Source organism: Aptenodytes patagonicus, chromosome 21 (genome assembly GCF_965638725.1).
Source record: "Aptenodytes patagonicus chromosome 21, bAptPat1.pri.cur, whole genome shotgun sequence".
In the NCBI taxonomy this organism is placed as follows: domain Eukaryota; kingdom Metazoa; phylum Chordata; class Aves; order Sphenisciformes; family Spheniscidae; genus Aptenodytes; species Aptenodytes patagonicus.
The window spans coordinates 4,618,608-4,633,489 of NC_134969.1; the positions used below are offsets into that span (position 1 = coordinate 4,618,608).

At 54.6% G+C, this 14,882-nt stretch overlaps 1 protein-coding gene across 1 annotated transcript; it reads left to right on the forward strand.

Moving 5' to 3' along the window:
• The first annotated feature begins 296 nt into the window (after window positions 1-296).
• NUDC (nuclear distribution C, dynein complex regulator) lies at window positions 297-11,075 on the forward strand. The gene is made up of 9 exons (XM_076357301.1): window positions 297-418; window positions 1,692-1,769; window positions 4,065-4,265; window positions 4,730-4,813; window positions 5,149-5,262; window positions 5,720-5,914; window positions 7,856-7,939; window positions 8,264-8,382; window positions 10,106-11,075. Exons 1-9 carry the CDS (start codon window positions 323-325, stop codon window positions 10,155-10,157), a joined length of 1,023 nt encoding a protein of 340 aa, XP_076213416.1. The 5' UTR covers window positions 297-322; the 3' UTR covers window positions 10,158-11,075.
• The last annotated feature ends 3,807 nt before the right edge of the window (window positions 11,076-14,882 follow it).

Here is a 14,882-nt window from a genome sequence, read left to right on the forward strand (position 1 = left end):
TGCTCCCCCCCTCCCCCCCCCGCCGCCCCTCTGCACTTTGACCCCTGACCCCGCCGCCCCGGGGTCACAGGCCGCCGCCGAGCTTTCTGGAAGGGCCCCGGACAGGCCGTCGCTATAGCAACCGGACCCCGCGCCTCGCGTCCCGCCTCCCTCCTGGCGGATTGGCCGCGGCGGCGGCCAATCCGCCAAGAGAGAGGCGAGGAGGGGCGCTGGGATTGGCGGGCGGGGGAGGCGCGCGCGTGCTTCCGCTCAGCGCCGCTTCCGGTTCCGGGCACCGGCGTGAGGGGCTGAGGCGGCCGGTGCGGCGGCGGCGGGCGGCAGGATGGGGCTGAGCGCGGAGGAGGCGGCGGAGCAGGAGGACCGCTTCGACGGCATGCTCCTCGCCATGGCCCAGCAGCACCAGGGCGGCGTGCGCGAGGTAGCGCCGCCGGACCCGAACCCGGGCCCGGGCCCGGGCGCGGGATGGGGCGGCCGAAGCTTTTCCGTATTCCCGGGGGGGGGGGCCCGGGAGGAGCGAGGGCGGTGCACGTGCGGTGACACGTGTCTCCCCCGCCGCGATCGAGGCTCCGCTTCTCTCCCGGGAGCGGCCGTAACGGCCCGGGCCCGCGCCAGCCCCGGGGAGCGCGGAGGACGGGCTAATTAATCGGTGCGATGCTAACGAGGGGCTGTGCCCTCCGCCGCGGCCTCGCGCCCCGGTTCGCCGCCGCCTGCGGGGCCCGCTGCTCTCGGTCAGGCCGGAGGTTTCGGCCTGCGCGGGCAGCGGCCGCGCCGGGTCACGGCAAAGCGAAACGCCGCCGGGGAGGATGGAGTCCCTCCGTCCCGCTGTCCCCGGCACGGCCGCCCGGTAGCGGCCCCCCCGTCCCCGAGGGATTTAGGCCGCCATCACGAAACGCGGTTGAACGTGAACGTGGTCCGTCCCGCCCCCCCCCCCCCCCCACGGCCGAGGCACCTCACGCTGACTCTTGCTGGGGGCTGCGGGGGTCCGGGTGCCGACCCGCCCGGAGGGCCGGAGCGTGGGGGGGGGACATCCCGCTCCCGAAACGGCGCTGATAACAGCTCCTCGTGCCCTAGCGAAACCTCCGATCGAAAGGCCGACAGGACGGAATTCCTGGGAAATAAAGCTAAGCCGAGTCCGCCAAGAGCACGGATTTCCAGGGGGGCGGCCGGGGATGCCGGCTCGTGACAGATTTTAGGCTTTGGTAAAAATAAACGGGCCGTGGAGGTGGGGAGGGTGAGTTTGCACACTGTGAGGGTTTAGGCGCGCTAAGAGGTACAATACGGTGTATGCGTATGTCTATATACACCTCTGTGTGTGTGTGTGTATCCACGTATACGTACGTACCCAAATTCCCGCCTCGGATGGGTCTGAGGAACAGCTTGGGGGATCGGAGGAGGTGTACCTCCGAGGTGACCTGAGAGTAAACTGCTTGCCCTTCCTTCACGTAAACCACACCGATCTCCCTTCTGAAAACTGGGAATCCGGGAACTGGATCTCCACAAAAACCACTGGATATTTTTCTCTGGGAAACGGTCGCGGGGCTGATCTGAGTACGATCCCGGCACAGACACAGATCGGGAGTACAAAGAATAAAGGCCGCTCGAGAGACGCGAGGTGGTTTGGAGTGATCCGGTCTCATTGCTCTTTTTTTTTTTTTTCTTCTCTCCACCCCCCTCCCTGTTTCCTCTACCAGCTCGTGAACACGTTCTTTAGTTTCCTGAGGCGTAAAACAGATTTCTTCACCGGTGGAGAAGACGGAGTAGCAGAGAAGGTAAAAAAAAAAACCAAAACACCAAACCCAAATCCTCGAGCTTTTATGTCTTCTAACTTCCGTGCCACCCATGTCTGCGCCACGCTAAGGCTTCCCCGCCTGAACAACTCAAAGCGTTGCGGTGCGCTCGGGGACTAGCGGCCCGTGATGCTGATGAAATACATCACTGAAACAAGGCAATAACGAGCTGCCCCTGTCTGAGGCGAGGCACGCAGGATTGCTTGTTCGAGTGGTACCGACGATGCGGGGTTGTTGGTTTTTTGGGTTTGTGTTTTTTTTTTTTCGCTCTGGCCAAAGGCCTGTTTGGAAAGCAAATCTGCCAGACGCGCTGCCTTAACAGTGACAGACACCGCGGTGTTGATAACCCCGGGTTACCTTGTTTGTTCATCTCAGAAAAAGCGCAAAGTCCGCATCTCCGCGCATGCGGCTGCACCTTTGTCTCGGGGCTGCGGTACCTGTACGGAGCGAGAGTGCTGGGGAGCAAGCTTGGGGGTCCGGGCGGCCTCGCTGGCGGCCTGAGCATCTCCTATCCAGCAGGTATTCCTCGCCCAGCTCGAGAGCTGCAAAACTTAAATTGTTTCACCGCAGGGAAATAAGAACCAGAGCGTTCAACCGTGAACTGGAGGTTTCTTGTTTGTGCTTAGCGGTATAGCAGCTGTTCCCCTTCCTGGGCTACTGGAACTCCACCAGCCAAGCGGGCGCTGCTGCCATGTTGAATGTGTTGGGGCAGGCGTTAATCGCTAACGCAGCGTGTAACGTGCGCTGTCTAGTCTCTAAAGCGGCAAAGCTAAGGCAGGTGAGGGGATGGCAAAGAGGATGGTTTCAAAGTAAGAAAGGTGAAGCCTGCTGCTGTTTTTCTTAGACTGGAGAGCAAATCCCCCCCAAATTCCTGGGGACTGCGTACTCCCGGGGAGCGAAAGCCTGAGTGGCGTTTCAGAGGTGAGCACTGGTTGGTGCTTTTGGAGGTCCTGGCTACTGTTGTTGGCAACTCCATAGCAAATCCGTGGCTGTGCCTGGGCAAGAAAAGTGCTCGTGTCCTTGGGTGGTATCTGTTAAAATGCTTACGGCTCAATGCAGAGTCCCTGACACCACGGTAACCACAACAAAAATTGAAGGAGCTGCTTCCCCAGCCCTGCTCGCCCTTTGGCATCAGAGAGAAAGAGGAGAGGGTGGGAAAGCCGTCGTCTTTTATGGGGTGCCGTTTGAGAAGCCCTTGTGGTGTAGAGTGAGGGGGGGTGTGGCGGCAGGTTGAGAGGAGTGCGGTGTGCGCGCGCTGACGAGGTCGGGCAGTGCAAATATAGTTTGCTCACTGTGGATCATCGTGCGGTTAGGAACGGAGGCTGGGAGATGCACGTCTTGAATTCTGTATCCTAGGAGACAACCGGACTCGCGTTGTGTAAATAAATCTTGCTTTCCCCTTTAAAGCAAAGCAGAAATACCTGGTGGTTGGTTACAAAGCTACAAGGCGAGGGCATTTTGAGTTGCTCTGGAAAGATGCTGAATCCCCCTGGAAGTTTCTGGGATATAGATAAACCGGTACCTGACCTCCCCCCCCGTCTGAGACGTCTCTCCACTCGGATTCCTTTTCTCAGATGCTGTTTGTTGTCCGGAGCAGACTTCGGTTCTCATACGTGCTGCTCTGCACAGCGCCGCTGGCGTTATCGACCACGGGGCAATTGCTCTGGCTTCCTGCCTGTGTACGCAGCTTTCCCTCTGAGCAGCACAGCCGTTTGCATCAGAGACCTTGAGATTTTGCTTTTCATAGTCACAATGAATTGGGAGTGAGGTTTGAAGCAAAGATTTATGTAGGAACTTGCCCCTGAGTGTAAAACACCGAGCTTTTTCAAACGTTTCTCCTCTCATGACACTGAATACTCCGTCTGGCGCCCGGGGAAAAGCCCAGTCGCGGGAAAGGTCAGAAGTAGGTACAAAAACTCGGGTCCAGGGTCTCCGTTCTCCCAGCTGTCCTCGATGTATGGAGGGTTGGGCATCTGCTCATCCTCCTGGATTTGCACAAAGGTCAAAACAAATGGAGAATCTTTAGTTTTCTGTTATCTCCGTGGAAATACACTCCTTGTACAAGGAAGAACTAGGAAGGGCTACATCTAAATATTTTGAGTTTTCTCCTGCTCTAGATTTTCGGTCAAAAGCCTAGAGTGAAAATGAAGGGAAAAGTCACAACATCGGTATGACTAACAAATGTTCTCGTGCTCCTCAGTAGCGAGTTGGCTTCATTCGGGTTCGAAAAAGCGGTGATTTTTTAAAACCCTTTGATAATGTCTTCCTGTCTTTCAGCTGATCACAGATACCTTCAGCCATCACAACAAACTAGCTCAGAAGGAGCGGAAAGAGAAAAAGGCTCGTCAAGAGGCAGAGCGGCGTGAAAAGGCAGAGAGAGCTGCGAAACTTGCTAAAGAAAAGCAAGAAGCAAACGAGCCAAGGATTAAGGAACTTACGGACGAGGAAGCAGAAAGGCTGCAGCTGGAAATCGACCAGGTGAGAGCAGCGCCTGGTGCCCGCAGGCACCATCTAGGTCGTCTCCTCCGTTGGCCTGCACGTAGCTCGGGTAGCAGCGAGCGGTTAAAACGGCTCAAGGCTTGTTCCTTTGCAGTGTCTGGAGCACCGGACCGGCGTGCTTCAGAATGAAATTAGCCTAGGCCAAACCATCGCGTTTTCGCGTGGATTCTCCCAGAACTCACTTGGCCTTTCTGCCTTCAGCAAGTTCTCCGATTGTGGCGGCGACGTCGAGGTGTGAGGACCACGGGAGTCTTCCCCTTGGCAGTACCGCTTTTCCTGTAACACCGTTCTAAGGGCTGAAAATTCCCCGTCGCTCCTGGGTGCAGTTCCGAGTCCTGCTCTCTAGTTTCAGCTGAGGAGGCTGAGGCCGCCTAGTGTCAGATCAGCAAGTAACACAAAAGTGCCAGCGCTTGTCTGAGCATGTTCGTTCTCTTTTTCAACAGAAAAAAGAGGCGCAAGGGCAGATTAACAGTGTCCCAGTGAAACCCTCGGAGGATGAAGGTGAATCTTCGGATTCTAACAAACAGGTAAAGCTCATCTAGGGACTTTATTTTAGTCTGAGAGAAATAGGCAACCATGAGAACTCCTGTAAATGTGAGGGAATACGCTGAGAATACACATTTAATTCCCAAAGATTTCAATGTGTGTGTGGGGGGGTTGTGTTTTGTTCTGTTTTCCTTTCCTTTTTTGTAATTATGTTTTAACAGAAACACCTATACATTTCGGGCGAAATTTATGTGAATGTCAAGTACGTGCACCTGACCTGAAATTGTTACAAAAACCAAGAACTGTTGTTACCAAGTGAAAGATAAATGGAAACCTGAAAAGCTTCTTTCTTTACACTTTTAAATTGGTTGCTTAGGAAACAGATGACGAAGAGGAAGATGAGAAGGACAAAGGAAAACTTAAACCCAACTCTGGGAATGGAGCTGACCTTCCAAATTATAGATGGACACAGACTCTTTCAGAACTGGATGTAAGTAGTCCCTTATTACCAGGATCTGAGGAATGTGGGATAGGGAATGAGAGCACAGGTGCTGGTAAGAATGGTGGAGCCGATGCCCTGTACCTCAGCTGCCTGTGGAAGGTTGTTAGTTGTTCTTAACGGCAGCATTTCAATAGCTGGGAGGGAGCTTGGTAACTAAACAAAATGCCCAGAAGCTGTAGTTAACTTGGCCAAACCTCGGTCTTGTTTAAACAAGACATTAAAATCTGCTTCCTTTTTTATGGTCCCTTTGAGGTATTGGCCATCCTGTTGCCAAACTTATTCTTGTATCCTTTCACCTCCCGCCCGCTCAGTACCCCAAGGGATATGTTGCGTGCTCTGTCTTATTCTGGTGAAACCAAGGCAAAAAGTCTTAGAATAGCAGCGCAAGAGGGTAAGGAGAGGCTTCACTGCTCAGCTCCTCAAATCTGACCTTTGTCTGGTCCAGCTGGCCATCCCTTTCAAGGTGAACTTCAGGTTGAAGGGGAAGGACGTGGTGGTGGATATCCAGAGACGGCGCCTCAAAGTTGGCCTGAAGGGCCATTCGCCTGTCATTGATGGAGAGCTTTTCAATGAAGTGAAGGTGGAGGAGAGCTCCTGGCTGATCGAAGACGGTAAAACAGTCACCGTGCACCTGGAGAAGGTAAAGCAGAATGAATCGGGGAGGATTCAGACTTGTCTGCCTCTTCCCTGGTGAGATATAGCTTCCATGGAACAGATCCTCCTGGAAGCTATGCTAAGGCACAGGGAGGTGATTCCAGACAGCCAGCATGGCTTCACCGAGGGCAAGTCCTGCCTGACCAACCTGGTGGCCTTCTATGATGGAGTGACTACATCAGTGGACACGGGAAGGGCTACAGATGTCGTCTGTCTGGACCTCTGTAAGGCCTTTGACACGGTCCCCCACAACATCCTTCTCTCTAACCTGGAGAGGTATGGATTTGATGGGTGGACTGGCCGGTGGGTGAGGAATTGGTTAGATGGTCGCATCCAGAGGGTGGTGGTCAACGGCTCAATGTCCAGATGGAGATTGGTGACGAGTGGCGTCCCGCAGGGGTCCGTGTTGGGACCGGTGCTGTTGAATATCTTCATCAATGACATAGACAGTGAGATCGAGCGCACCCTCGGCAGATTTGCAGATGACACCAAGCTGAGTGGTGCGGTCGACACACCAGAGGGGCGGGATGCCATCCGGAGGGACCTGGACAAGCTGGAGAAGTGGGCCTGTGTGAACCTCATGGGGTTCAACAAGGCCAAGTGCAAGGTCCTGCCCCTGGGTCAGGGCAACCCCTGGTATCAATCCAGGCTGGGGGGACTGAGAGCAGCCCTGCCCAGAAGGACTTGGGGGTACTGGGGGATGAAAAGCTGGACATGAGCCAGCAATGTGCGCTCGCAGCCCAGAAGGCCAATCGTGTCCTGGGCTGCATCCAAAGCAGCGTGGCCAGCAGGTCGAGGGAGGGGATTCTGCCCCTCTGCTCTGCTCTGGTGAGACCCCACCTGCAGCACTGCCTCCAGCTCTGGAGCCCTCAGCATAAGAAAGACACGGACCTGTTGGAGCGGGTCCAGAGGAGGGTCACGAAAATGCTCAGGGGGATGGAACAGCTCTGCTATGGAGAAAGGCTGAGAGCGTTGGGGTTGTTCAGCCTAGAGGAGAGAAGGCTCCAGGGAGACCTTATTGCAGCCTGTCAGTACTTACAGGGGGCTTACAAAAAAGATGGCGGCAAACTTTTGAGCAGGGCCTGTTGCGACAGGACAAGGGGGAACGGCTTTAAACTAAAGGGGGGGTAGGTTTAGACCTAGAAGGAAGAAATTGTTTACGCTGAGGGTGGTGAAGCACTGGCCCAGGTTGCCCAGAGAGGTGGTGGATGCCCCATCCCTGGAAACATTCCAGGTCAGGCTGGACGGGGCTCTGAGCGACCTGATCTAGTTGAAGATGTCCCTGCCCACGGCAGGGGGGTTGGACTAGATGGCCTTTAGAGGTCCCTTCCAACCCCAACCATTCTGTGATTCTGTGCTGAAATAAGAGTCTGACACAAACCTATGACAGCCCTGGGCTTTGTCAGCTGAAACAGAAGAACCGTGCTTATCCTTGGTACAGTGTCAGCGATGCCATGGCAAGCGGGGTATTGGAAGTTCCCCCGATCTTCAGCCTAACTTCACGCTAATCCGGGATATCCAACTGATTGCTCAGCAGTTCAGGAAAGGCTGGAAGGAAATCAGTCATTTTAAAGTTGCTCCTTAACAGAATAACGCCATGTTTTGACATCTGTTAGTGACACGAAAATCCAGGGACAGACCTTACTGCTTATTGTGTCCCTTCTGGGCCTCTCCAGGTGTAATCCCATTTATGTCATGCCAAACGTGACATCTGACATGCTCTCAGATTTCCCAGCTGTGGAAATTCAGGCTACCTGAAGTGGTTCAGAATGCAAGTAGTACCCTTTATCCACGTTCAGATTTTACTGACGTTTAGAAAACTGTCAAATGAAGTTTGATTCCAGCAGCTTTTTTCCTGTGACTGAGACGTAAAATTCCTAGAGCAAGTCCAAGAAAAACAACATTTTTTTGTTTCTTCATCCTTCAGATCAACAAGATGGAATGGTGGAACAAACTAGTCTCCACAGACCCGGAAATCAACACCAAGAAAATTAATCCAGAGAACTCAAAGGTGAGAACTCCCCCCGTTTTACTGAGTGGAGCCTTCCCATAAATGTGCTCGCACTCGGCTCACGTTCAACTTCTGTGTCTTTTTGTTTACCAGCCTAAAACCAATACGGGAGTGCTGCTGCATACGGTGCTATCGCGTAACATAAGTGCCCCCAAAACTTCAAATGAATGAAGCTGAGTCTATAAATTAGTGTCTGTCTAAGTATTTCTGCAGCCCGTGCGCGCAGCGTAGCGTAACCTCAGTGCATTCGTGTTCTCTGTAAGCAGGGTGTACGTGTGGGTTGGGACGAGTTATTCCAACCCTGACAGAAGTCCTTGCTTTTAGTTGTCAGACCTGGACAGCGAAACTCGCAGTATGGTGGAGAAAATGATGTACGATCAACGACAGAAATCCATGGGCCTCCCCACGTCTGATGAACAGAAGAAGCAAGACATTTTGAAAAAGTGCGTAGACCTCATGAATTTGTGGGTATTTGCTTTCCCAAGCCCCTCTCCTCTTCCTCCGCGACACAGATACGGGAGCAGAAGACAGGTTGGCCTTCAGTCCTACCTGTGTTCACATCTGCAGTTACGTAGTCATGGGATTGTTGGCCAACCACCAGCGCCTATAAAAGCCCGTGGGGGTAGAAAGCATAACGGGAAATTCTGGGAATAGCCTAGCTCCGGAATTGTCTTAGTCTGCTGATTTCGAGTCCAGAAAGCATGTTTGAGACTGGAGGTACCATCTCCACTGAACTTTAACATGGTCTTGATGGTTTTCTAATCTCCTTCTGCTCGGTGGCCCAGATAATCGCCCCTCCCTGCACACCTGCCACCAGCCAGCTGTCTCCAAGCCAATAGCACTTTTATGTCTTTATTGCCCTGTTTGACATAAATGCACCTTGGCAGGGAAATTACTCACGGAGCTCCCAAGGCCGTTTGGGACAGCCGTGGAGGCAACTCTGGGTCATGCAGGTTCTTCAGCAAGTGCAAACCCGCATCTTATCTCGGGATTGGAAGGAGGATTTAGCGTAGAAGGCCTGGCTCCTTTTCTTCCTTAGACTTATCTGCAGCGGCAGAAGCTTCGCGCTGATCAGTGCGCCGCTTAGGGTGCAGCTGTTTCAGAGCAGAGACCAGACTTACCTTCGTGCCTGTCTGTTGAGTTAGTAGGATGGGAGGCAGCCCTCTCCTGGGAAGTCCGCGTACGGGACACCTCGTTGGCAAGGTCACTCGTTCAGTGCTCTGGAAGTTTGGCTTGCGCGCAGATTGGCTGGTAAAGGATGGATAGGAAGTTTAGACTTTGTTCAGGCCAAAGTAGACTCGGTGACACCCAGGTGAGTCCTAGTCTCTGCCAGCGAAGCCCTCCTGGCTGCTGAACAAGGACGCTGTTCTCGCAGCACAGATTGCCGGGGAAATGGGAAGTGGAAACGCTGTGGTGGCGTTTCAGGGGAAACCGTGAGATGAGAGCACGGAGGAAGACGGGAGGCCTGCCCTTACTTGCACTTTGTGCGTGAATCCTCCATGTGGTTGTGTGTTGTATCCCTTGGTGAACCGCAGGGCAGAGGAGGAAGCCAAGGAGCTTCTGCGTGCGCTAATCACTCCTCATCACTCATAAGCACGGCGTATTGTTCTCAGAACTTTCTGATGTAGCAACCTGAGTCCAAATAGTCCTATCTGCTGGGATTGCAGTACATCTGAAATCAGGTTGCACCTAGTCTGAAACCGGATTTCTCTGGTCACATCCTTCATGGGTTTTCACTGTGGCAGCACTGGAGATACTCCCCATGTCCCCAGTAACGTTTAAGGTAACACGTTTGAGCTTAAATCGTAATCTACCCTCACCATCTCCCCTCTGCCCCACAATCAGTGTCATAGCTGCTACGTGTCTGTCCGAGAGGTAACAGTTAAAGGGTGTGTGTCTGATAATTAATAACTCCCATGTGTCTGGACTTGCTGACCTTGATGGCTGGTAGGATTGCTGATACCACTGACCCGAGGAAAAAGTCTTTGTAGTACGGGGAGCGTGTCCCAAGGAGCTCAGCAAAACAGTCTCTGCTGTGGAGGGCGTGGGGAGGAAGCAAACTTGATAGTGCAGGAAGTAGGGATGCCTTACCCCCCCCACCAAAGAGAGCTGTTCTGTGGCTCCTGCTGGCTCATACCCAAGCTCTTGTCTTTGTTTTCCTTGCAGGTTCATGGAACAGCATCCAGAAATGGACTTTTCAAAGGCTAAATTCAACTGAGCCCTCCCCTTCTCCCCCCCTCTTTCAGTCAGCCCGTCGAATGGGGCAGGATATGTATTGCCGGAGATCCCTTACCTTGGGCAAGTAAACACTGCCAGCATCCCCACCCGAGCTTGCTGCGGAGGCAGCTTCATGAAGTCGTCCTCAGTTGTCCCGTGTCGAGCAGAATGCAAGGCCACGGAAGCGGCCTGCAGCAGCTCCCGTCGGAGCCATCTGCGACACTTCCCAAACGGCAGTTAGGAGAGAAGGAGGGGTTAGAGCAGAAAGGGTGTTAGGGCTACCAGAGCCAGACTTGAGAGGTTTTGAGACATATCCTTAATGTATCGCTTAGCTTCATCCCCTGGCTCTTCAGAGCCGCTAATCCACTCTTTGCCGTTTCGGTTTGGCAGCAGGTACTCCCGAGTTTTCACTTCCTTCCCCTCGGCTTTCCTGCTCTCCTGTGAAAACAAGGGCCAGTTTATTTTGTAAAAGAATTCTCCTTCTGCCTCCTCGGGAAGGGAAAACACCAGTCTAAAAAAACCAGCCATTGCCGTAGAGACAGGATCTGCTCCTCCTTGCTGCCGCTTCTATTTTTGCTGGAAGTGGAACAGCCTGAGCCCCGCAGGGCTCAAGGGAGAGCTCCCATCCCAGCTGGAGAGGCTGACCTGCTGTCCTACGGCGAGGGAAGGCTGGGGAGTCAGTCTGTGGTTGGGGGCAAGGGAGAGGATGGGGGGGTGGGGTGGGGTGGTCTTTGGGGGTGCTGGTCTTGCTGGGAGTGTGTCTCCTGCCTCTTTTCCAAGAGCCTCTCTCCCTGCTGACTACTGCCAGGCATCGCTGCGTTCTCTTCTGAGCTCCCGCTGACAAGTGGCATTACTCTGCATGTTCCTATCTTTGTTAAAACTGCAGTGCAACATAAAGGAAAAAAAAAAAAGTGGCGTATTTCCAGGTAGAGCGTGTGATTTCTCCCGCAGAAGGGATCCGGGCTGCCTGCTCCGGCTGGGAAGTGAGCGGGGAGGGGGCAGCCCCTGTGAACAAGGGTGCTGGGGGGGGCCTGGGGGTCATGCGCTCTGCAGCTGCCTGTAAATACCTCTCGGGCTCCCTGCTCCGGACTAAGTTCGCTCCCCAGCTAAGGAGAGGCAGCTGGGAGCCGCGCGTCTCCCTCAGGAGTGCTGACGAACTCCGTGCCCAGCTTAAACACTCAGGGATGACCAAGGCTCGTTGCTCCGGGCTCCGCTCTCCACGTAGCAGTGCGTGACTGCACTGAGGAAGCCACCCTTGCCCCAGGTCTGCTTTATGACGAGCTAGCGAGGAAAGCGTCACGAAAGCCCGGGGCTCCTGTCAGTCTTTTACAGGCTACCCCAGATCCCCTGCTGCTGTGGTTCTGGCCTCTGCCTCCCCAAAAAAATGTTGCCGCCTCCTACCAGAGGGAGTGGGCACAAATGGCTGAAAAACCTGCTTGGGCAAAGTCCAGCCTGGCATTGCACCTGGCGTGTTTGGTTTTATTTTGGGGTGGTGGGGTTTTTTGAGTAGCAGGACATCGTTTGCATTTAGTCTTCCAGTTTTATAGGCTCTCGGGGGGGGTGTGTGTGTCAAAAACCAGCACCCACCCAGTTGAGCAGTGTCCTTGCGGCCGAGCAAGGACCCAGGTTGGGGCAGCTGCCTCTGGGCTGCTGGATCCTCCCGCCTGTTATCCTTACAGTTCACCCCGCACGCGTTTGCCTGTCTGTGCTTTGGCACCTATAACCCAACGGGGCCTCCCGTTGCTGTAAAAAACAAACAAACAACAACAAAAAAAAAGCCAGACTGTGCTGGTTTCACAGGCCCTCACAGGAGTGAGCGTACCTGCCGGCATCTGTGCTCAACCGTGGTGCGTGGGGCAGGCGAGCTGGGGGGGGGCCTGAGCTGTTCTGGGGGTGCGATGAGCTTCACCCCCGTTCTCAGCCGTGTGTGTCAAAGCGCTGCTGCTGCTCCCTGGAGTTGCCGGAGATCCGGGGAGACGGCTGGGCCCTGCACCTGCAGCGGGATCCGCAGCCGGCCGCCAGCCCCTCCTAAAGAGCAAGCACAGGCAGGCACCGGGGCAGCAAACAGGGACTGTGCGTGGTTCGCGGCACCACCCTAAACCCAGCCTGTAGCTTCGTTATTTCCCCGTTACCACCTCAGCTCTGTAACCGACGCCAGAAACCCCAAGTCCAACCTGATCCGATCGCTGGCAGCTGCCTGGATCTGGCAGCACCCCTAGGATCAGCGGGCGGCCGTTACACGGCGTTGTGCTGCCTGTTTTAAGCGCAGAGCTCCCTCAAGTGTTACCAAAACCAAAAATCTCGGCGGCTGTTCCTGTCCTCGGCCACTGCAGGATTGTGGCTTGTGCGAACCAGGGCAGCGGTTGGGGAAATAGTGACTCTGAAACCCCTGGGTTTTCCAGTTCAGGCTGGCACTGGTCTTGGATCTGGTTGGTGTCGCTTGCAGGAGGCAGGTTGGGTAGCGGCTGAGAGAAGACAGAGTTAGGACAGAGGCAAGGCAGCAGCAGGAACCCCAGAGGAAGCCGGGGAGGATTTTTTTGGGGGGCGAAGGAGTGTCATTTTGCCTTTCAGGCAGGTGAAGGCAAAAGGCAAACAGTCCTGGGAGAACAGGGCTGTAACTACAGCTCTGAACCCTACGGCAGGTGAATGCCCCGGGCTGTGTTTGTGAACGGCGGTTGACCCCAGCACTACCCCTGGACTTCAACCCTTCCAGCCAGCGGAACAGAAGGTGTTTCCCCTGACGGCCTTGTCCTCTGCAAACACCCAGCTGCCACGGACTTTCTCCGGGCCAAGCTGAATCAGAAGCACCCTTTTGCTTCCAAAAGGTAGCTTCCCCTGGAATAAATCATGCCAGGGCAGGACAGCTCCGGTCCGACCAGCTGCAGAAGTGATGCAAAGAAGAAGAATGCAAATCCCCACCTCGGTCTGAGTTACCGGAGACCGTGGCCTCGTCCTTGTGACCACGGCAGGGAAACACCGGACACCATGAGGGACCTTGGGAACCAAACCCTACAGATACATCCTTGTTTTGACTCCCAGCGGACCAGGGAGGGCCGTGCTGGAAGGTGGCAGGCGATGAAGATCCCTTCGCCTTTCCACGCCCATGTCAAGTCACCTGGAGAAGCCGTTTCGGTGCTGCCACCCGCCGGAGCTGCGGCTGCCAGCACAGCCCAGAGCTCCTCCACCCGCCCAGCCGTGGCTCCCTCGCTGCTGGGCCCCTTCTCACGTCCTTTAAAAGCAAAACCTTGAGGGCATACAGGCTCTGCAGCGGGCTTTCCATATGGTAAAAGTTTCCCCGTCTTTTTTTTTTTTTCCTCTCTCTCCCCTAACAGCAGCCCTTGGCTTAGCTTTTATTAATGAATATTGCAGCTCAGACCATTTGGGAAACGGCCCAGACTGCAGGACTGCTTCGGAAAGAGCAACGGAACAGCAAAACCCCAAAGAGGGAAACGGAGGCACGGGGTAATTAACGTTACCGCTTACTTCGAGGAGAAGCCACAGCTCCTCTGCTACTGCCTTAGCAGTAACAGCGACCAGGCTGTAAAGAATTAGGGTCAATCCATCCGCTTTCTAACTTCTAAGCCACACTGAAATAAACCATTCAGCAGCTCGGGGTGCGGATGGGGAAGATGAATTTCTTTAACACTCGAAGCCTCACGCACCCGCTCCCAGCAGAGTTACTGATCTTCCTTAACCCGAACCCAAGGAACCGCTGGCAGTGGGGTGGCTTGGGCTGTGGCAGAACGTTGGATCCCACTGAAGCCGCTGTACAGAAGAGCAGTGCTTCCGCAGCACGGCGAGGGCCCACGCACGGTGCGAGCCTCTGGAGAGCCTCCCGGCAAAACCAAGCCCAATAAAATCAAACAGCGTCTACGGGGAAAAGAAAGGTGCCGAGTCAGGCTCCCAAAAGGAAGTACCTGCGCGAAAAGAGCGTGCTTACATGCATGCGGCCGGGTAAAGGGCTCTCGTGTTTGTAAGATCTCCACTTGGGCAGCCCAACTCTCTCTGCCAGATCACTCAGCAGAACACTCAACACGAATGCTCAGAGCAAAAACCACTACAGCAACAGCCAAGACAGCTTGATCCACAGCAAACACGGCCTTCAGCAGACAAAAAAACGCCTGTGGATTCATTCCACGTGCGGCTGTGAGCAAGGAAACCCATGATCCATGCAGCGAACTCGAAAGCAGAAGAGTGGCTGAGCAGGGGACTGGCAGCAGAGACAGATCGACTACGGCATAGTAGTCGATACTTAAAACATAGTTTTAAATGCAAAGTTTTCAAATCTTTCCAGAAATTGCAGTGACCTTGCAGCAGCAGTTTTGAAGCAGCCAGCTAGTTAGGAAGCAGCGCTTTGGGGCAGGGGATGAGCTCCCGTGCTGTGCACCCAGCAGAGCCGCAGCGAGCAGCGATCGGACCCAAAGCCTCCAGAAACAGCCTTTCCCCGGGGATTCAACGTGCCCAAGAGAAGCCAGAAGCGATACTGCGTGTTACAGCTACTCGGTCACTCCAGCTGCCTGAATGAGTGCTGAGGGAAGACTAACCTCTTCCAGGAAAAGCACTGGAGAAATTTAGAGAGGAAGGGTAGGCAGAGGGCAAAAAAAAGTGTGGCCCAGACTTGCAGGGGGAACTGGCAGGGCAGCTTAGGAGGAGGTGGGGACAGCAGAGACGGCAGTGACACAGCCACGTCCCTGCACAGGGTGCTGGAGGTTGGCCAGCAAGCTGC

Bases quoted from the DNA above. Each gene is read 5' to 3' on its own strand.
- NUDC (XM_076357301.1), top strand. From the start codon at position 323: ATGGGGCTGAGCGCGGAGGAGGCGGCGGAGCAGGAGGACCGCTTCGAC. The intron at 7,940-8,263 runs GTGAGAACTCCC...CCTTGCTTTTAG, and splicing joins TTAATCCAGAGAACTCAAAG to TTGTCAGACCTGGACAGCGA. The intron at 8,383-10,105 runs GTGCGTAGACCT...TTTTCCTTGCAG, and splicing joins AAGCAAGACATTTTGAAAAA to GTTCATGGAACAGCATCCAG.